The 23,153-nt window shown below is 40.2% G+C and overlaps 1 protein-coding gene across 2 annotated transcripts in view; it reads right to left on the bottom strand.

Annotated features, from left to right (window-relative positions):
- Window positions 1-530: 530 nt before the first annotated feature.
- ZNF112 (zinc finger protein 112) overlaps window positions 531-23,153 on the bottom strand; it is a 32,614-nt gene continuing 9,991 nt past the window's right edge. Inside the window, exons 1-4 of one of the 2 annotated variants that reach the window (XM_033224795.1) lie at window positions 17,853-17,895; window positions 15,018-15,144; window positions 11,453-11,548; window positions 531-3,912 (exon numbers count right to left, since the gene is read on the bottom strand). In XM_033224795.1, coding sequence (XP_033080686.1) covers window positions 1,409-3,912; window positions 11,453-11,548; window positions 15,018-15,144; window positions 17,853-17,867 — 2,742 coding nt within the window. In that variant the 5' untranslated portion in view covers window positions 17,868-17,895 and the 3' untranslated portion in view covers window positions 531-1,408. Of the gene's footprint in view, window positions 3,913-11,452; window positions 11,549-15,017; window positions 15,145-17,852; window positions 17,896-23,153 lie in introns of those variants that run through there. The other variant, XM_033224796.1, reaches the window with a different exon arrangement.

Genomic DNA, 23,153 nt, shown 5'->3' with positions numbered 1-23,153 from the left:
CATACTTTCTGTAGATCTACAGTATAGAACATACAGAAACTTACCCAAATTCATATTGATGGACAATTACTTTCAGCTTAAAACATTACTATCATTGTAAAATCCTTCCTTACTGCTAAAATTGCTTAATTATAAATTACTGTTCTATGATTTCCAGATCGGTATGCACATTTTACATTTTGATACATATGGGCAGCTTGATAAATATTTTGATATATATTAAATGACAAGCTTGTATTTTTCACTTTCACCAACAAAATACATCATTCTTTAAGACAGACACTAGCAAGTAAATGGTAACTGTATCTTACTAGTCAATACATTGATAAATATGCTCAGAAAAGTTCAAGATTTTTCCCCTTTTTTGTGTGTCAGTGGGAGAAGTATGGGAATGGAAAACTTGACAAAATTAAAATCCTTCAAACTTGACCCTGCTTAAGGAGGTGTGGATTGGAAAAGGCCACAACATTTAGAAATCAGTCAGATCGAATGGACTTTGAGAGAAATATGGAGAATAAAAAAAAAACAAGTATTGTGATTTTGACATTTATTAAAAAGTATTTGTCATCAGTAACCATTTTGGATACTTGCAAATATTACAGTAAAACTCTGCCTTAACTCACAGGGCAGGAGTAGAAAATCAATTATGTAAAATACAGTGTCCCATTTTTGCAATATTAACCAGAAACATTATCAGTTTGTGCTGATATTTAAAGTGCACACATGTGTATATATACACACAAAGCTAAACTTCAACAGATGGTATAATGTATAGAGACCCAACGTTAAGCAATGCAGTACATCTCTGCTCAAGATGGAACAAAGGATAGGAACTAACCCCAATAGGGTTACAACCAAATTAATGTTATTTCAGATCATAATAATGCATATTGTTCTACATTCCAAATATTTACTTGAAATGATTTTATTAAGATTACTTGCAAGATTCCTCTTTCAAATAAATTTTAAGTGAAGTTTTAAAAAATGAGCTTAAAAATTTTCAAACATTTTACCTTTATATACGTTTACTTATTTAGCAAAAAGTACTGAGCACCTACATTGAGTTATGAAATGTCATAGTTTTGTAGACTAGCAATGAACAAAGTCCCTTCTCTCACCAAGCTTACATTCTAGAGAACATGGATTTAGGTATGCTCATCACTGTACTTTTATTAAATACCTGACCATACTCATATTTTATAAGCCTTAGCTCCTGTGCAATGACTGATGTTAAAGTTCTAACAAAATCCCTCGTGAAACCCCTCTCATTAAATGTCTCTGTTGTGTGGTCTCCTGGCTATTATGAATGTTGAAGTTGGGCAGATATATTACATTTTAATTTTTAAAAATTCTTTTTCTACTGAAAGAACTCTAGTGACTGGAAAATTTCAGCTCCCATTTGAGGACTTCAAAACAAAACAGAATCTTCATTTCTGTGTAGATTCTCTGATGAAGGGTAGTCCTTACCAAAGTCTTCGCTTCTATAGAATTTATCACTACTATGGACTCTTTGATGAATCAGAAGACCTGAGCTCCAACGGAAACCCTTACCACATGCATCACATTTGTATGGTTTCTCTCCTGTGTGGACTCTCTGATGAGCCTGAAGATTTGATCTCTGACTGAAGCCCTTTCCACATACCTCACATTTGTATGGTTTCTCCCCAGTGTGGACTCTGTGATGGGCTTGAAGACTTGAATACCCACTGAAACCCTTACCACACTGTTCACATTTATAGGGTCTCCCTTCTGCATGAACCCTTTGGTGTGCTTGAAGGCGTGAACTCTCACTGAAACCCTTTGTACACACCTCACATTTGTATGGTTTCCCTCCTGTGTGAACCCTCCGATGTGCTTCAAGGCGTGAACTCTGACTAAAGCCCTTCCCACACATCTCACACTTATACGGTTTCACTCTAGTGTGGACTCTCTGATGACCTTGAAGATACGCTCTCTGACTGAAGCCCTTTCCACATACCTCACATATATATGGTCTTTCTCCAGAATGGACACTCTGATGACTTTGAAGGTATGATCTCTGACTGAAACTCTTACCACACTCATCACATTGGTATGGCTTCTCTCCCGTGTGGACCCTCTGATGGGCCAAAAGTGTTGAGGCCTTACTGAAGCCTTTACCACATTCTTCACATTTATAGGGTTTTTCCCCTGTGTGAACCCTCTGATGAATTTGAAGATTAAAGCTCCAACTGAACCCCTTCCCACACTCCTCACATTTGAATGGTTTTTCTCCAGTGTGGACTCTCTGATGGCCTTGAAGGTGTGAACTCCGACTGAAGCCCTTCCCGCACTCCTCACACTTGTATGGTTTTTCTCCAGTGTGAACTCTCTGATGGCCTTGAAGGTATGAATTTCGACTGAACCCCTTCCCACATTCCTCACATTTATAAGGTTTTTCTCCAGTGTGTACTCTCTGATGGGCTTGAAGATATGAACTCCGACTGAATCCCTTATCACATTCCTCACATTTATAAGGTTTCTCTCCTGTGTGGACTCTCTGATGAACGTTTAGAACTGATCTATGATTGAAACCTTTGCCGCATATATTGCATTTGTATGGCTTCTGTCCAGTGTGGACTCTCTGATGATCTTTAAGTTTTGAGCTCCAGTTGAAGCCATTCCCACACTCCTTGTGCGGTTTCTCTCCAATGTGAATTTTTGGATGACCTTGAAGATACAAATTATGGCTGAAGCTGTTACCACACACATAGCGTTTATATGGTTGTTCCTCGGTGTGGACTCTCTGAAGGTCTTGAAAATGTGAGGCCAGACTGAAGCCATTACCACACTCCTCAGAATTGTAGGAATTCTCTTCCATATGAACCCTACGCTGCATGTCAAGATTTGAACTACAAATGAAACTCTTTCCATACTCTACATCTGTGTATAGTTTCTCTTCAGTGTGGATTTTTTGATGGACTTGAAGACATGAACTCTGATTAAAGACATTCTCATTTTCCTCATATTCATGGGGTTCATCCCTAGTATGGACCCTAAAAATACTATTAAGGTCTAAGCTATGACTGAAGGCTTTCTCATAAATGTTGCGCCTATAGGACATCTCACCTGTGTGGATAAGTTCATAGGTGTTAAGAGGGGAATAATGATTGAAATTCCCACCATACTCACTACATTTGCATGGTTTCTCCCCTGTATGCACTCTCTGATAGGATTTCAGATGTGAATTCTCAATATCATCTTCTCTCTGAATATTTTGATGAATGTGAAGAAGTGAACTATAACTACAGCCCTTTCCACATGAACTGTATGTATAGGGCTTCCCTTCCAAGTGGAACTGCTGATGAACTTCAGAGCTGGAGTCATTATTGAAGGCTTTTCTATACCCAGTACATGGATAGGGCTTCTCCTCTGTTTGAATTGAATGCTGATTAAATAACGACACCTTCACGATATCTTCTCCACAGTCATGGCAGCTGTAGTTTTCTTTTCTGTGTACTTCCAGTTTATCACTGTGATGTGAGATCCAACTGCCGCTGTCACACTTCCAGAAATTATTTTTCATAGAAATTTGCTGACATCTACACTGATAATTACATGACTCTTTCAGATACATTTTTCTCCAAGAATGATGTGCCCTCCAAGATGGATACTCTTGACTTTTTATATAATTGGAGCCATTCCCTATATGAGTCAATATATAGTTCTCATATTCAGAAATCTGAACTGGTATTCCTGCCCAAATCTGGCAGAGGGAATCACCTTGTTCTTGCAACTGAGAATTCTTTCCTTGAAAAACTTTCAGGAAATCTTGACACCTGATTAACCCACCTGCACTTTGTTGCCAGGTCTGACAGGAGGAAAGCTCTTTGGGGGAAAGGTAGCTTACTGTTACTTCCTGAATACTCTCCATCTTTTGTTGATTCTTCCTTCCTATATGGATAAAGAGAATTCAGACGTGCATGAGTGAATGCTTTATTCAAGAGATTTGAAGATTTTACACTTAGGTCATAACATGAAACTTGAATGAACCAGAGGAAAATTCATGCCACCATTTCTAAGAATACTTACAAAATGCCTCTTCTTTGGTTATACCAGTTACAGGTTGAGTATTCTCAATCCAAAGATCTGGAATCTGAAATGCTCCAAAATCCAAAACTTTTTGAATGTTCTACATGATGTTCAAAGGAAATGCTCATTGAAACATTTCAGATTTCTGATTAGGGATGCTCAGATTTCTGATTAGGGATATTTGAAATACAAAACACTTCTGGTTCCAAGCATTTTGGAGAAGGAATATTCAACCTACATACAAATAGCATCTACATAATTCAGGATATCTGTATGCCTCAAAATCAGGATGTTGCAGCACAACCTGGACAGCGAATATGATGGCTATGTTCGAAAGGCCTAGTAAAATCATAAACATGGCTGGGTACAGTGGCTCAAGCCTGTAATACCAGCACTTTGGGAGGCTGAGTCAGGTGGCTCACCTGAACTCAGGAGTTTGAGACCAGCCTGGCCAACATGGTGAAACCCCATCTCTACTAAAAATACAAAAATTAGCCAGGCATGGTGGTGCACACCTGTAGTTCCACCTACTGGGGAGGCTGAGGCAGGAGAATCACTTGAACCCATGAGGCAGAGGTTGCAGTGAGCTGAGATCATGCCACTGCACTCCAGCCTGGGCAACAGAATAAGACCCTGTTTCAAAAACACAAAATGAAACAACACAACCATAAACATGTTATCATGGATTTATCATGGGTTTCCAGGAAATCTGAAGGGGAAAAGATGATGTTCTTAAATTCGAAAAAATACAGTTGCAAATGGACAAACGCCTTTTGTCCTAATAACTTTTTCTTTTTTGTCTGGCACGTGAACATGATAATGTTGTTCATTTGTAAGGGTATTGTATGCATTAAATGATATGCTGAAGAAGGTAAACACAGACCTTTACTTTATGCTTGAGGCATCACATATCCTGTCACAAATGAGCTATTTATCCTCATGAGAATAATAAGCTCTTCTAAGTCCCTGTAGGCCATTATAAATTTTAACTCTTTTCAAAATATATTTCACAATTATCAACGGCCATGGTGTAGGTCAAAATGTGAAGGACTGTGACAGAATTCAACTAAAAAAATCAGAAAAAAATTATGGCACCTGTAGGTCCTCTGAGGTGTTCATGAGCCATGAACAAAAAAACTCAATGAATACTGACTTTTGCTTGTGCCATTTTACTGGAAAATTATGTTAATGTTTAGGAAATTTGAGGCACCAGAAGGGGCTGAAGATAGGATATTTGAGTAAAATATTTTATTATCGAGTTATTAAAGTTCAGATTATAAGCAGAGAGCAGATCTTCATATACTAGCGACAAATATCCTCCCTAAGGACAACTGGTTAAACAGGGTTGAATTAATAACATGCACTCTTCTAACACTTAGAAGTAGATTAAGTCTTTATAATATCCAGAAGAAAAGCAGTAAAAGGAACGTTTTTTCATGAATATTACCCTCAAACATAACCCTGCCTTATTTCTTTGTGTTTGTCTGCCTCTCCACACTGGAATGTATTGTCCATGAAAACAAACACTGTTTTGTGCACTGCATTCCTTTCACTGCCAAGTGAACAGTAGTTGCTCAATAAACATTGATGAATAAATCATAGTTTGAGTTGCTCTCACTCATAGAATTAAAAGGGCATATACTGTAGCTTTTTAAATGGGAAAGGAACTGGTGATGGTGACAAATTTGCTGGAAAGCTGAAAGGCTATAGGAGAGGTAGGGTGACAATTCAGAGTGATACTGCTGATGAGAAAAGCAAAGGTCACAAGAGTCTACTGTGGATGAAATAAAAATGTAAGATCAAAAATACCAACAGGCAGGGCCTGTGGATTGAGTCTTTCTCATTTTTAAAGTAACTTTTTAAATGGTATAACTTCGAACCAGGCATGGTGGTGCAATCCTGTAGACCCAGCTACTCAGAAAGCTGAGGCAGGAGAAATGCTTGAGCCCAGGCATCTGAGGATGCAGTGACCTATTAATATAATCACACCTGTGAACAGCCACTGCACTCCAGCCTGGGCAGCATGGCAAGACTCTGTCTCAAAAAACCCAAAATGGTGTAATTTTTCTTGAACAAAATATTCCCTGTGAGCCCTACCCTATCCCAATTTTTAAAAAAGGAAAAAAGAAAAGGCCACACTGATGACTCTGTGTCACTAGGCTCTGGGGCAGCACACTGATTGTGGGACAACACTTCAAGGTATGTCCGTAGGTATGCATCTTGGTACTTTAAAAGCACATTTACTGATGTCTTTGCCTTCTCAAAGGTGAAGCTTTCAGTTATTATAATGATATTTTATCATATAATGATGAAATGAAAGGATATATTATAGGAGGCATATCAGAAAAAGTATATAGCTTATATGTGAGAAGTTTGAGCTTCCAGCTTGGGTTAATCATAATCCTTGTAGTTTTGTTTTACTATTATAAAAAACACTCAATATACATCCATAAAGATACAGTTTATTATGTCCTATCTTTTGGGACTAATATAGTGGCTTGAGAACATGAAAGCAGCTTGTTAGTCTAAACCCAATTTCTTACAAAGCAACTGCTTCAATGCAAATTAGTACATAATTCATGATATAAAAATCTCTCAAATATATAAGAGATTAAAGTTTCTCTCTGACCAGTGGGTTTTGCAATGTTAAGGACATAGAGGAAAAAAAAAACAAAAGGTCATTTCACTTTGCTTCAAATTCTTCTAAAAAGGACCACACACGTAACAACATTAGTTTCCTTTAGTCAATGGTACAGACTGAAACACTTTGTTACTTTATTTAAATATCTCAACATTTAAGTTATATTTCAATATCAATGGTAGAGTGGTAATAAGAAATGATGTTGTTTATAAATGAACTTTATTTGATGGAGAAAATAAGCATGACAAAAGATGACAAAGACCTCATTTGAGGTAAGAATGTTGAGAATTTATTACGTCTTCATAGCAATCCTGCTTCAGCACTTAGAGGTTGAGAAAGTCAACCATTCAAGCATCCCAAATCAATCAATTCAATAAGAAAGGTGCTATATTTGTCATAAAAACAAATAATTCCTTTGAATTTAATACTTAGCTATAAGGAACTCAGAGAAAAAAAATCTTTATGTCTTCTTCTTTTTCTTCTCCTTTAACTAAAGCTAAGTGAGAACATCAGCTCAGGTAACCCAGCTGAGATCACCTTCCATTCTTACTTTGTTTTAGATAGAGAAACTAAGGCATTTTTGTGGGCACTACAAGGTATAGTGGTGACAATATTTAGATCACAAATATTTAAGCTGCAAAAACATTTTGACTCCTTTCTTAACCACTGATATGGTTTTGCTCTGCATCCCCACCCAAATCTCATGTTGAATTGTAATTCCCAGTGTTGGAGTTGAAGCCTGTGGGAGGTGATTGGATCATGGGGGTGCTTTCTAATGGTTTAGCACCATCCCCTAAGTGCTGTCTCATGAGATCTGGTTGTTTGAAAGTGTGTAGCACTCCCCACCCTCTTTCTCTTCCTCTTTCTCTGCCATGTAAAACATGCCTCCTTCCCCTTCACCATTCACCATAATTGTAAGTTTCCTGAGGCCTCCCCAGCCATGCTTCCTGTATAGCCTATGGAACCGTGAGTCAAGTAAACCTCTTTTCTTTATAAATTACCCAGTCTCAGGTAGTTCTTTACAGCAATGGGAGAATGGATGAATAAAGAAAATTGGGCCGGGCGCAGTGGCTCAAGCCTGTAATCCCAGCACTTTGGGAGGCCGAGACGGGCGGATCACGAGGTCAGGAGATCGAGACCATCCTGGCTAACACGGTGAAACCCCGTCTCTACTAAAAAAATACAAAAAAATTAGCCGGGCGAGGTGGCGGATGCCTGTAGTCCCAGCTACTCGGGAGGCTGAGGCAGGAGAATGGCGTGAACCCGGGAGGCGGAGCTTGCAGTGAGCTGAGATCCGGCCACTGCACTCCAGCCTGGGCAACAGAGCGAGACTCCGTCTCAAAAAAAAAAAAAAAAAAAAAGAAAATTGGTACTAGAAAAGTAGGGCATTGCTATAAAGATACCTGAAAATGTGGAAGTCAATTTGGAAATAGGTAATGGGTAGAGGTTGTAATAATTTGGAGGGTTCAGAAGAAGACAGGAAGATGAGGGAAAGTTTGGAACCTCCTAGAGAACTGTTACATGGTTTTAAACAAAATACTGATAATGATATGGACAGTGAAGTCCAGGCTGAGGTGGTCTCAGATGGAGATGAGAAAGTTATTGGGAACTGGTACTGGTGATATATTTAGATATATTTAGGTTTGTAAATGCATTTATACATTTTCCCAACACTGGTGCTATGCTTTAGCAAAGAGACTGGCAGCATTATGCCCCTGATCCAAAGATCTGTGGAACTTTGAACTTGATAGAGATGATTTAGGCTATCTGGTGGAAGAAATTTCTAAGCAGCAAAGCATTCAAGATGTGGTCTGGCTGCTTCTAACAGCATATGTTCATATTCATGGGCAAAAAGATTATCTGACACTGGAACTTATATTTTAAAAAGAAGCAGAGCATAAAAGTTTGGAAAATTTGCAGCCTGACCCTGTGATAGAAAAGAAAAGTACATTTTCTGGGGAGAAATTCAAGGCTTCAGAAATTTGCCTAAGTAAAGAGGAGCTGAATGTTAACAGCCAAGAAAATGGGGAAAATGCCTCCAGGGCATTTCAGAGCCGGTCACGGCAGTCCCTCCCATCACAGGCCTGAAGGCCTAGGAGGGAAAAATAGTTCTATGGGCTAGACCCAGGGCCCTGCTGTTTTTTTTTTTTTTTTGAGACGGAGTCTCGCTCTGTCGCCCAGGCTAGAGTGCTGTGGCCGGATCTCAGCTCACTGCAAGCTCCGCCTCCCGGGTTCACGCCATTCTCCTGCCTCAGCCTCCCGAGTAGCTGGGACTACAGGCGCCCACCACCTCGCCCGGCTAGTTTTTTATATTTTTTAGTAGAGACGGGGTTTCACCGTGTTAGCCAGGATGGTCTCGATCTCCTGACCTCGTGATCCGCCCGTCTCGGCCTCCCAAAGTGCTGGGATTACAGGCTTGAGCCACCGCGCCCGGCCAGGCCCTGCTGTTTTCTACAGCTTAAGGACATGGCACCCTGCATTGTAGCTGCTCCAGTTCCAGCCATGGCTAAAAGGGGCCAAGGTATAGCTCAGGCCATTGCTTCAGAAGTTGCAAACCCCAAGCCTTGGCAGCTTCCACGTGCTGTTGGGCCTGTGGGTATGCAGAGAGCAAGAGCTGAGGCTTGGGAACCTCTGCCTAGATTTCAGAGGATTTAGAGAAACACCTGGATGTCCAGGCAGAAGTCTGCTGCAGGGGTGGAGCCCTCATGGAGAACCTCTACTAGGTCAATGGAGAGGGAAAATGTGGGGTTGGAGCCCCCAGAATCCCCACTGAGGCACTGCTTAGTAGAGCTGCGAGAAGAGGGCCACTGTCCTCCAGACCCTAGACCCACCAATAGCTTGCACCATGTGCCTGGAAAAGATGCAGGCACTCAACGCCAGCTCATGAAAATAGCCAAGTGGGCTATACGCTGCAGAGCCACAGGGGCAAGGCCTTGGGAGTTCATCCCTTGCATCAGCATGGCCTGGATGTGAGACATGGATTCAAAGGAGATTATTTTGGAGCTTTGAGATTTAATGACTGCCCTGCTGGGTTTCAGACTGGCATGGGGCCTGTAGCCCCTTTGTTTTGGCTGATTTCTCCCTTTCGGAATGGGGGCATTTACCCAGAGGCTGTACCCCCATTGTATCTTGGAAGTAACTAGCTTGTTTATTAGAATATTATGCATCCATTACAAAAACAAGTTATAATCTTAGATTGGGAGGGATTTCCCCAAGGTAATGGCAAAGAAGAAAAATTAGTATATTAAAAATAAGAATATACATATCAAATTTTTACATTACTATGAGGTATATGATCATATTAGTATAGGTAAAAAAAAATTGAGGTATTTTAAAAGGTGACATTATGTTCCAGCTGACAGTATCAGGAAAGTAGATTGGCATGGCGTGGCCTCAGCCTGTTTTTGTACAACCCAGGAACCAAGAGTGCTTTCTACATTTTCAAAGTGGTGTAAGAAAAACAAAGACTATGTGATAAAGAGCACATGTAGCCAGGAAAACCTAAAGTATTTAATACTGGGACCTTTAGAGAAAAAGTTTAACTCCTACTCTCAAGGGTCATGTAGGACCCTGAATCTTGACCAAGATGGAAACAAACAATTATAGAAGTAAGTTAATTTCTTTTGAATTTTTTGTTGACTCTTTCTTCTTACCCAGCAGCATTCTTAGCTACACAGTCACAACAGTGGCTTTTGATGTCAGTCTTGAGGACTCAAGAAACTATCAAAATGTTTCAATTCACACAAATGTCCAACTTGAAAATTCTACTTTAAGACTGTGGCTATGTCAAGAGACCGTTTGGGGCAAGAGTATGGGACAGAATGGGAGGATAAGAAACTGGACATATGAATACAAGAGTGTCTCACTTGAAAATGCTGCATGAGGAAGACCAGTTATAATGTTGGCACTGGTCATTTTTGATACTTACTTTAGCTGACTGGCTATTCTTATCTTTTAGGATTAATGGCTACCCATCTATGAATACCCAAGGACAGCTAAGCAGTTAGAACAGGCATCCATCAGATGACAAACAGTATTCTAGAATATCCTTCAGTTACACAGATTTATTCTACACCTAAGCCGGGCGCGGTGGCTCAAGCATGTAATCCCAGCACTTTGGGAGGCCGAGACGGGCGGATCACGAGGTCAGGAGATCGAGACCATCCTGGCCAAAATGGTGAAACCCCGTCTCTACTAAAAAAAATACAAAACCTAGCCGGGCGAGGTGGTGGGCGCCTGTAGTCCCAGCTACTCGGGAGGCTGAGGCAGGAGAATGGCGTAAACCCGGGAGGCGGAGCTTGCAGTGAGCTGAGATCCGGCCACTGCACTCCAGCCTGGGCGACAGAGCGAGACTCCGTCTCAAAAAAAAAAAAAAAAAAGATTTATTCTACACCTATTAGCTGCCTCAGGGTGAATGAAAGAGAGCAAAGATCATGCATCTATTACCCAATTCATTCAGAGAGAAAAGTAAGTCAAGGAAACTGACACAGAAGCATAATTGAGAGGTCTGAGGGGCAATCATGGGGCAGTGCCTCTGAAACAGACTGAATGAGCAAAAACAAACAATAGTAGGTGAATATGGAAAGTGAGAGGAGGTTGAGGGGACAAAGACCTTAGGACCTAATAGGCCACTTTAAGTACTTTAAACTTACTATGTGTGAAATGGGGAACCACAGGAAAGTTTAAACAGAGAAGTGATGTGTTCTGACTCGTTCTAGAAGGTGCTCCATGGCGGCTGTGTTCCTGCAGCACAGTTCTTACCTGAACACCCATCTTTTGGGGTTTCCATCTCCACCATCAAAAGCTTTTCTTCTCTCTCCAACTGGGATATTAGGTCTGGCTTGAAGGGCTGATGTGCTGTAAAGAAGGCAAGGAGAGCAAAAGTTTTTAAGTTTGATGACATTCAGTTGGTCAAAACTAGACAAAAAGGTATACACAGACAAGTGTGACTCTCCCACATCCCTTCCACCCTGTTACCTTCCACTCACTCTAAGAAACTAACTTCATGGTTTTCTATTTTTGAAAAAGGCTCTTACTCTTCTGCCCATGCCAGCATGCAGTGGCATGATGATGACTCACTACAACTGCAGCCTCAACCTCCTGAGCTCAAGCAATCATCCCACCTAAGCCTCCAGAGTAGCTGGGACCATGGGTGTGCATCATTATGCCCAGCTAAATTTTTTGTAGAGACAGGGTCTCCCTATGTTGCCCAGGTTGGTTTTGAACTCCTGGGTTCAAGCAATCCTCTTGCCTCAGCCTCCCAAAGTGCTGAGATTACAGGTGTGAGCCACTGTGCCCGGCCATTATTTTGGTTAAATCTTCCTTCTTGTGTTTCTTCTTATAAAAATAAGTATATATATATGTCTGTACCCACACACTGTCTATTTACTTCTTTTACCTTCTTTCTTAAATGAATTGTAGTATACTATTAATGTTCTTTTGGACATGGCTATTTTTAGGGAAAATTCCTAGAAATGGGTTGCTGGGGAAGGGGAAATACCTAGCTTTGTTAGATGCTGTCAACTTGCCCTCCCTAAGGGTTATATCATTTTGCATTCTTCCTTCCAATGCATGAGAGTTCCTCATTCCCCACAGCTTTGCCAAAAAATGTATATTGTTACGTTTTTGAATTTTTGCCAATTTCATGGGTGAGAAATGGCATTTCAGTATAACTGTAATGAACATTTCTTTTGCAATAAACTGAACATCTATTAATATGTATACATATTTATATGTGTGTATATTTGTATGTGTATATATATATACCCCCCCATACACACACCCTAGCTCTATGTTCTGAGACAAAGAAAAGTAGATACTACAATGACCATACCTAGCATCCAGAATTTGGCATTAAATACCATTCCCCAGTTAAAAATATAGATAGATAGATAGATAATTGCAGAGCCAAGGCAAAGTATAGATGAGCACAAAATACTGTGCTCTGCCAATAAAGTAAGAAAGTGCTCAAAAAAAAAAAATTGTGGACATGTTACAAGGTCACAGAAGCCAGCTTAAAGAGGCCAAACTTGGGACAATTTTAACATCTAATAATTACAGTAATAAACTATAAATCTTTAAAAAATTTCACAAATCCCTACAAATAACAAATGAATTGATGCTTGAGAAGTGGGGGGCTCTCGTTGACTGCAAGTTTATGCCAGGTGCTGGCTGCCAAATGTGAAGGAGGTGAAGTTAGAAAAATCGTCATTTTGTAACTGTCACGGTAAGGACCAGATAAGGCAAGATCATCACCGGGTGCTAAATCTACAGGAAAATACTTGTGTTACCCTATGATTACAAATGGGGGAAAAAAAGCAGTAATTATATAGTGGGGAAACTGCATAACATCGTGACTGGGTAATCAAAGTTAACACCACCTTTGAGGGACAGATGACTTTGTGTGCCTCCAGACGTGATTCCCTCAAAAGTGCACACTCTACCTATGTCGAGTTCCTGCTGCATGGATCATCTGAATCTAATTTTGTGGAATCATTAGGAATGTTCTATTAAAAATAAGGGAAGAGGTGATAATGTTCTTCAAAAATGTTACTGTCATGAAAGACAAAGAAATGCTTTGGAAATGTTCTAAATTAAAGAAGGCTAAAGAGACAGAACAACTATACTAGACTCTAGACTAGATCCTGTTCTGGAGGGAGAAAAACAAGCTTTAGAGAATAAAATTAGGCCGGGCGTGGTGGCTCATGCCTGTAATCCCAGCACTTTGGGAGGCCGAGGTGGGCAGATCACCTGAGGCCAGGAGTTTGAGACCAGCATGGCCAACATGGTGAAACCTCATCTCTACTAAAAATATAAAAATTAGCTGGGCGTGGTAGTAGATGCCTGTAATCTCAGCTATAGGTGGCTGAGGCACACTTGAACCTGGGAGGCAGAGGTTTCAGTGAGCTAAGATTGCACTATTGCACTCCAGCCTGGGCAACAGAGTGAGACTCTGTCTCAAAAGAAAAAAAAATTGATATTATATATATAAAATATATATATATAATTGGCTTTATGGATAACATTACAGCATAAATGATAAGATAAAAGCATTATAATCTGTCCTGAGAATAGGTAAGAGAATATTCCTCTTTTTCTAAACAGACTGTGCAGTAAAGGAAATAATTAATCTTGTCCAAAGAGAGATTTGGATTTAGCCTTTGGCTTCTGGAAGGTAATCGCTAAGTCCCTGGAATATTCTGCCCAATTAGAGTGTCTTTTGTTTACCTAGAAGCCTTGGGCCACACACCAGATAATTAAACAACTGATTTATAGTAGGGGCTTTGAGCCACGTGGTATTAGCTTAATCTCTGGAGAAACTGGAATCTAAGAGCAGCCACCCAGGTGGTCAATCATATCTAGGGAACTAAGCTCCAACAAAAACTCTGGACACCAAGGCTCGAATGAGCCTCTCTGGCTGCCAGTGCTCCTTGTGTATTGTCACACACCGCTGCTGGGAAGAGTCAGTGCTGTCCACAACTCCACTGAAGATGACAAGTGGAAGCCAACACCTGGAACACTCATGGACTCTGCTCCCTGGGCCTCTTCCCTAGGCTGACTTTCATCTGATTCCTTTCCCTGTAATGAATCATTAACCGTGAGGACGACTGCTTTCAGTGAGTTCTGTGAGTCCTTCTAGGGAATTATTGAGCCTGAGTGTGGGGCTCAATACTCTTGGGTCTTGGGGACTCCTAATCTTGCAATTGGTATCAGAGGTAAGAGGGAACTTGGGGACTCCTGAACTCTGCATATACACTGAAGTATTTAGAGAAAAACAGCCATGGTATATTCACTACCCTCAAGTCGTTCAGAAAAAGATATTAACGACTATATATATTTTTTCATATACATACATAAGTATGTATGGAGAGAGAAAGAACATGAACATAAATGATAGAGCAAATAGGGTAAAATGTTATTAGAGGTGAATCTAGGTAGAATCTCGGTGAATCTATTCTATAAAACTTTTGTAAGTTTTCGGTGAGTTTAAAGTTATTTACAAATACATTGTTTTTTTTAAAAAAACCCTCTAAAAAGTCAAGTTCATCAACAGTTACTGGTGCCCTGAAAAATAAACTTACTAACCTGAAACAACTTACTAAACTGTTAGATGGCAAATCAATGAAGCAGGACCATATTGACTATTCCAAGGATAGACTGGAGAGAACCGTCAGAAACATCTTGCCTGTGTTGCACAGGGATTATTAGGACTCTCAGGCACCCAATCTCAGAGAATAATTTCAGGGACTTCAGAGTTTCTAACAATTGAGCACACAAAGACATCCCAGGAGACTGCCGTTGAGTTACCAAGAGCACCTGTCCTCACCTACTAAGAGCAGGTTCCTGAAGTTCTCCAGCATCACATCTCGGTACAGCTTCCTCTGGACAGAGTCCAGCAGCCCCAGCTCCTCCTCGGTGAAGACCACAGCCACGTCCTTGAAGGTCACCATCTCCTACCATACCAAACACACCAAGTTTACAGAAGAAGGGCAGTGCTGAGAAGGTGTAAATGATGGGAAGCTGTTCTGGAGTCTGGGCAACTTGAATCAAATTTGCAGTTCTTTTCTGTTTGCCTTCTTTAATGCTAATACCATTCACCAAAAGGGCTGCAAGAAAAGAAATCCTTACACTTTAAAATTACTTCCTTTTGTTAGCACTTATAAATAAGCCTCTGGAACTCTGTTGCACCCTAGGTTACCAATATTTTAAATTGTATTAATAATGTCATTTGCTCCACAAAAGCTTTAGTTCTAACAGTGACTGATGCTGTTTCTCCTCATTTACACACACACATCACTTACTTAATTTGTCAAATTTACAGGGTATCAGTCATCCTTACTGCTCAAATATGTAGCTCATCCTCTGTGCTCATCTGGAGACTGTTGCAGTGATGGGCACAGCTCTGGAGCCTGACTGCCTGTGTCTGGATCTGGGCGCTCTGCCCAATGCTAGCTCTATGATCTTGGACAAGTTTCCTTCCTTCTCATTTGTATGGTGAAACTTATACCATAGAGTCCCAGTACTAAAATGAGTGACCACATGTAAAGCATTGAAAAGCAGTGCCTGGCACACAGTAAGTACCCAACAAATGTTAGCTACATTATTAATATTTTCATCGTATCTTCTATCCCGTTTCTGGGCTGCAAAGTAATTCAGAAAACGAATGGTCTAGAATATAATGATTTGATCCAACTAATGCACACTTAGTTTGAGGTAACCTATACGAACAATGTTGCAAAACCAGTTTTTTGCATTGACGTTAGCCTTTGGAATTCTGTTGATTATCTCCTCAAAATAAATAGCAAAAAGTAAAAATGGCAATGCTGAAGAATAATGACCTTTAAAGTTCTGAAACCATAATGGCAGGTGTTTTCCCAAGACAGATTTTTGCCTTCCATCTTAGCCTTCTTCCAAGAAAGTATAAATCCTAGTCAACACTGGATATGAAAGCTTTTTTAAAAAATCTTTCATAATCTCACAAGTAAATTTGGGAAATAAAAACCAATTATTAAAAAAATTCTCACAAACTTATTAGTAATAAAGTTCATTCTCTTTGCACACATTTGCTGTTCATCTCTATTTCTTGTTTTGTAATAATAATTCATTTGGGGGACAATGAGGTCTTTTCTTCCATGGACATTGTAAACATTTTTCATTCCACTTTGCTCTCTTATAACTTTTTGCTGTAGGATAATTTTAAATTTTTAAATGAACAACTGTTCATTCCCATATTTCTTCTGGCTGCAGTTCTGAGCATAACAACTTCAGCTCTGAATGCAGAACTCTGCTTTGATTTGCTTTGCTTTTTTGTCCGTCTTTCCACCCCAGTGATATGCCTGAAACTCTTGACCCAGAAGGCAAAGGCTTTAGGGTTGGCCAGATGCTTATCTTCCTGTATGAACATGAACCTCTTATCTTCAAGGTAACAGTGCAAATGACTCTACGGTCCCCCTCTAACAGTCATCTGGGGCCATGAATAGTGTGACAGATGCAAAGTGCCTATACATCCTATGGTATGACTAAAAACTTTAAGTACCTATATTACTCTAATAAAATTAATAATGGAACACACACAGACATACAAACATACATAGACAAACACATAGCTACAGGTACTAAGAAGAATCCAGCTCTTCTTGTACAAAAACATTTATTTTTTCCCCCAACTTTAGCTTCAACATAATCTTGTTAGACAAAACCATATTTTATGTATTCCACCTGAGACATCACTTTCGAGAAAATATTTTTAGTTTTGAGTCCCTAGAACATTATGGACAAATAATATCAAAATTCTCTCAGACTACTTTTTGAGTCAAGATTATTTGTAGGAAAACTGATAACTGCAATGTAAAACTGCAAGAATCCTCAGGAACTTAAAACCTTGTGAGTTGGAAATAATTTAAAGAAAAGAGCCGGGCACGGTGGCTCACGCCTGTAATCCCAGCACTTTGGGAGGCCGAGGTGTGTGGAACACGAGGTCAGGAGTTCAAGACCAGCCTGGCCAAGAAGGTGAAACTCCATCTCTACTAAAAATACAAAAAATTAGCTGGGTGTGGTGGTGGGCACCTGTAATCCCAGCTATTTGGGAGGTTGAGGCAGGGAACTGCTTGAATCCAGGAGATGGAGGTTGCAGTGAGCCAAGATCACACTACCGCATTCCAGCCTGGGCGACAGAGCGAGACTCCATCTCAACTAAAAAAAAAAAAAAAGAAAAGAAAAAGAAAGAAAAAGAAAAAGAAAAGAGGGGGAGAGGGATAACAACAGTTTACTTCAATAATATTAGATGATAAAAATTAACTGCTATTATTTTATGCAGATAAAAAGCCTAATTCAAAATTGTTATGTATTACTGCCAGAAGAGTTATATTTTTAAAAAATGACCATGGACACAAACAGATTTGTAAGCAGGGTAATAAGGTGTAGGACTTTTAAATTTCTATTTTTTCTTTGTACTATTATTTACGAAATAAATAATAAAACACATTTACAACTAAAAGGAAATTTTAGAAAAGCACAAAAGCAAAAGCAAGAGCCTGATACATAAATGATACTAGATGCCTGCTGTCATTCTTTACCCTTGGCAAAGAAGGGGGAAAAAAATGCGTCCACTCACTGCAAAATGAGGTCACATGTAAAATGGCAGAAATGAAAACCAGCTCACCTGGAATTTGGTCATTTTTCTCTTTCTTTTTCTAGAGAAAGGCAGAGACCTGAGAAGGGAGAACAGGGTAATACGAAAGAAGCCATGATTAAAAGGGAAATGTATCTTTGTGCAAATTAGGAAAAGGTGTCCCTTCCCCCAGCAGATGTGGCCACACACCTGCGTTAAGGAGCAGGTAGCATGGGCTGGATTCCAACTACCACTTGGCCCTCCTGGCAGGGTGCCCTCATGCATGGAGCAACCTGCACAGCTGTACCCAGTAGCCTCACATGCCTTACAGCTCCCAGCATGCTCATTCTGATCCTGGGAGAGGTGGGAAAGGAGAGGCAGTGGCATGTCATGTACTGGTTAAAAGTGGGCTCTGGGGACAAAATGTCTATGTTGAAAACCCGGTGCATGGTTACTCTATACTTTCTGAGTAACCATGGTTAAATTCATGAACCTTTCTAAGGTTTCAGTTCTGTCATCTGCAAAATCCAGACCATACAGTGCCAACAATAGATGATCGTTATTAGGATTATCTGTGTGCATATAATCCCACACCAGGGATCTCTATTTCCTTGCAACTACAGAGATGCAGATAGTATTCTGTATCACAAAACTGCCCTGGCAAATGTATTTTGTAAGACATCTGGACAGCAGAGATTACTGCTCTGTCCCTGGAAAGTCACCCCTAACTTCTGGAATGTCTGTAGCTCTGGCTTCTTACTTTTATTTGTTGCCATGGTATATACTATATACATCGAGACCACCCTTATGAATAATACAGTGGCTAGTAAATATTCCTCCTGAGCTCAGGGGAAGTTCAGTGGTACATCCCTCTTCCCACAGGGTACAACAAAAGACTAATGAAACCTGTGAGACTACTACATTCCTTAAACAAAAATGTGATCCTCTGTCTAGCTATGACAAAATCTCATTGGTGATGAGAACACCTAGCCTGCAGGGTTGTTTGCGGGGCTGTGTGTGCTCCTCTGTGAAAAGCAGCTCAGTGCTTGACCCTGGGGAGGACTGGACACCAGGAGTTTAATTTCATGGTTCTTCCTCAAGGTTTGTTACTTTACTTACTGTTCTCAGGCAACTTTAAGGCTATCTGTAGAAGAGAAAGAACTGAAAAAAAATAAAAAAGGAATTGAACATGAACTGTGAGTAAGGCAGAGCCTTCTAGCACCACCTCAAAGAGAGGTCCACTACTCCAGTAGGCACCTGCTCCCTCCTCCTCCACCTGGCCTCTGCTGTAGAATCCACAGGATGTAAGCACAACTACCAAGGACAAGTATGAACTTGGCTGTGTAATCAGCAGTAAAAGAGCTGAGGTGGCCGGGCGCGGTGGCTCAAGCCTGTAATCCCAGCACTTTGGGAGGCCGAGACGGGCGGATCACGAGGTCAGGAGATCGAGACCATCCTGGCTAATACGGTGAAACCCCGTCTCTACTAAAAAATACAAAAAACTAGCCGGGCGACGAGGCGGGCGCCTGTAGTCCCAGCTACTCGGGAGGCTGAGACAGGAGAATGGTGTGAACCCGGGAGGCGGAGCTTGCAGTGAGCTGAGAGCCGGCCACTGCACTCCAGCCTGGGTGGCAGAGCAAGACTCCGTCTCAAAAAAAAAAAAAAAAAAAAAAAAAAAAAAAAGAGCTGAGGTTTCTTTCACTTATCCAGTATTTATGGATAGCCTTCTAAAAGGGATACAATGCCCAGATAGATGCCAGGGTAGACAGTGCATGGAGTCCTTTAAGAGAGCATGGAAGGGCCCTCAAACCCATACATGATGAGGGAAGATGGATGAGAATGGAGAAAATGAGGGTTGCTCTTAGTGTTGGAAGGTGACTGACCTATATTTGCTGCTCAAAGAGAAAGGAGTCATCAGACTATTGAGAGTTAGTGGGTATCTAGGGCAGGAGAGGAGGCAGAAAATGTGGTGAGAAGACCAACTCATATGCTTTAGAGGAACTCCCTCAGTTAATCCCACAACCACCCAAGAAGTTGGGACAATTTGTAACTCCTTTGACAGTTGAGAATACTGAGGCATCCATATTTTAAGCGGCTTTGTCATTTTAGCTAGCAGAACAGCCAGGACTATTAGCCCAGGGTCTGTGTTCTCAATTACTAGGACAGTGGATCTTAAGCTGCCAGCTAACCGGTATCAATGGGGAGGTTTAAAAAAGAATACCAACGCCCAGACCCAAGTCCAGGATCCATAAATGAGGATCTGTGGAAGAAGAGTTTTTATGAAATTCCCCAGATGACTACAGTGTGTAGAGAGGATTGCAAACCACAGACCAGGACACAAATTGAGGCAGTCTGCAGGATAAGCCCATGCAATTAACCACTAGGCCATTTGGCCTCTCAAGAAAATGGTCAGAGAACACTCAAGCCAGGAACAGAGAAGGGCCTGGAGCCAGGCCTCTTGATTCCCAGATCCCCATTTCTCTCTTTCAAAAGATACTCTTGGAGCTGTCACTAAGAGGAAGGAGCAGTAACATGCGCTGTAGATGTCTGCAGGCACGCACTCCGTGTGAAGATAGCCTTCCAGTCTAGACCTCTCTGATCATCTTTATCAAGCAAGGGGTCACTAATCAGCCAAGGGACTTTGAGAATTCAAAAGAAACGGGAATTCTTGTTAAATATAAAGTCACACAGTGGCCATCCTATAGACTATTGTTGCCTCTTCATGTTTGATACAATTAAAGCCTGATTATGTTCCTTTCTTGGTTAAAACATGTGCATAGCTGCCTTTGGTATAAAGTCTAGATTCTTAGCAAGCCACACAGGAATCTTTCATGTCTGTCTGCTCACATTCTCTGCAAATCTTCTCTCCCCTTTGATCTCCAGTCATGTAAATCACTTGATCTCATAAAAACGTCTCCAGGCCCTTCCATGTGCCATCCCTCCTGTACTCCTTCTCTTTTCACTTAGAGCAGGGGTTGGAAAGCTTTCGTAAAATGGACAGATAGTGAATATTTCAGGCTTTGTGGGTCACATGCTGTCTCTGTGCAATATTGTTCCTTCTTTTCACAACCCTTCAAATGTAAAAACCATTCTTAGCTGAAGAGGAGACATACAAAAACAAGTCACAGGCAATTTGCCCACCTGCATCACAGATCCTCTTAGCTTTTAACACTGAGCTTGTATGTGCTCTGCTCTACGATACCTTTAAGATTTTGCTGCAGGCTTATTAGCTCCTAAAGCCCATTTTGCCAGCCTAATGAAAGCAGAATGCTTTGGCCAAGAGCCCAGGCTACAGAATCAAGCTGCTAAGCTTCAATCCTGACTCTACCACTTACTGGCAGCATAAACTGACACACATTAATTAACCTCTCAATGCCTCTGTTCTTCATCTGTAAAATGGAGATAAAAGTTGGGTTGTTATGTGAGATAAATGAGTTTAATACATCATAATATTAGAAAGTCAGTGTGAGTGGTAATAAAATCTGATCAACGTTAGCCATTGTTACTACCATCCTCATTGTTATCACTATGAAATAAATCTACAAGTTGCTCATTAGCTCTGGTTTGTTTCAAAGCATGTTTATGTTAGGTCAGTAATTAACATAGGTGTACATCACCCTTTGACATTCTGAAAAATCTATTGGCTTCAGCATCCCACCAAAACTGATCAGAGATAAGGGACAGGGAATATTCACATCTTTTATTTCTCCTACATCTATTTTCAGAAAATTTGAATGCACGCTCACTGAGTTGAAGGTCCCTATTTCCTGTTGCCTGCTGGAAAGCTGTACCAACCACAGACAGGTACCAAATAATTCCTCTCTGCCAATCCCTATGTTTGGTAATAAGCAAATGGAGAATTTGACACAGTTCCCACTACACAGAAATCTGTAGCCAAGCGGGAAAGACAGATCAGAAATAAGCCGCAGCAGCATCGGCGAGCTCAAAGACAGGTCAGCAGAAACAATCAAACCTGAAGCACGTCAAAACAGTGTGCATTCTGTTGCTGATAGAGTGCTCTACAAATGTCAATGAGGTCAAGATGTTAATAGCATTATTCAGGTCTTTTGAACCCTTCCTGGTTTTCAGTCTTCTTGTTCTGATTATTGGTAAAAGAGTGTTGAGATTTCTACATAGAACTGTGGGTTTCTCTATTTTTTCTTTTAATTCTGTCAGTTTTTCTTCATGTAACTGTTGTTTTGGGGGTACACATTTAGGATTGTTATGTCTACTTGGGGAACTGACCCCTCAGCATCCCTGGCCTTGGTCTGAAGTCTGCTTTGATATTAATATAGCCACTCCATAGTATAGCTCCTTTTCTCTTTTTAACTTTCAAACTATTTATGCCCTTGTATTTAAATGGAGTTCTTCCGGACCACATATACTTGGTTCTTGCTTTTTATCCAATCTTACAATCTCTTTTAATTGATGTATTCAGGCTATTAGCATTTCCTATAATTATTGATATAGCTGGATTTCTGTATACCATTTTATTATTTTTTTTCCTGTTTGTCTTTCCTGATTTTGTCCCTCTATTACCCCTTTTTCTGCCTTCTTTTGGGTATTTGATTTTTTTTTTTTTTTTTTTTTTTTTTTTTACTATTCCATTCATTTTATCTATTAGCTTTTGGCTACATGTCCTTTTTTTTTTTTTCCAGTGGTTGCTCTAGGGTTGTAATATACATATCTAATCTTTCACAGTGTATTTAGCATTACTGTTTTACTACTTTTTGTAAAATGCAGATGCCTTACCAACAAATAGTTCCCTTTACCTCCCCACTTCGTTTCATTTGTATATACTACTCTATATACACAAAAACCTCTAGCCAAGAAAGTTATAATTTTTATTTAAACAGTCATGCATATCTTAAAGAATAGAAAAACAGTATTTTATATTTGCCAAAAAACTTACTATTTCTGGTGCTCTTTCATCATTTCTGAAGTTCCTAGAGTTTCCATTTAGTATCATTTCTATTCAGCCTAAAGAACTTCCTTTAGTGCTCCTTTTAGCACAGGTGTGGCATTTTTTCCCTTCATTCCTGAAGGACATTTTCATTGGATATAGAACTTTGTACCGACAACTCCTTTAAGAATCTTAAAGATGTTGTTCCAATATTTTCTGGCCTCCATGGCTTCCCATGAGAAATCTACATATATCTGAATCATTGTTCTACCAGATATATAATGTGTCATTTTCTCTAGCTGTATTCAAGAATTTTTGTTTATTTTTAATTTTCAGAAGTTTGATTATGATGTATCCAGAAGTGATTTTCTCTGAGTTTATCGTATTTGGTATTCAATGAGTTTCTGGAATCTGTAAATTTATGTCTCTCACCAAATTTGGGCAATTTT

This window comes from Trachypithecus francoisi, unplaced genomic scaffold, assembly GCF_009764315.1.
Source record: "Trachypithecus francoisi isolate TF-2019V2 unplaced genomic scaffold, Tfra_2.0 Lachesis_group12, whole genome shotgun sequence".
Classification (NCBI taxonomy): domain Eukaryota; kingdom Metazoa; phylum Chordata; class Mammalia; order Primates; family Cercopithecidae; genus Trachypithecus; species Trachypithecus francoisi.
This window is presented reverse-complemented; position numbering and strand designations above follow the sequence as displayed.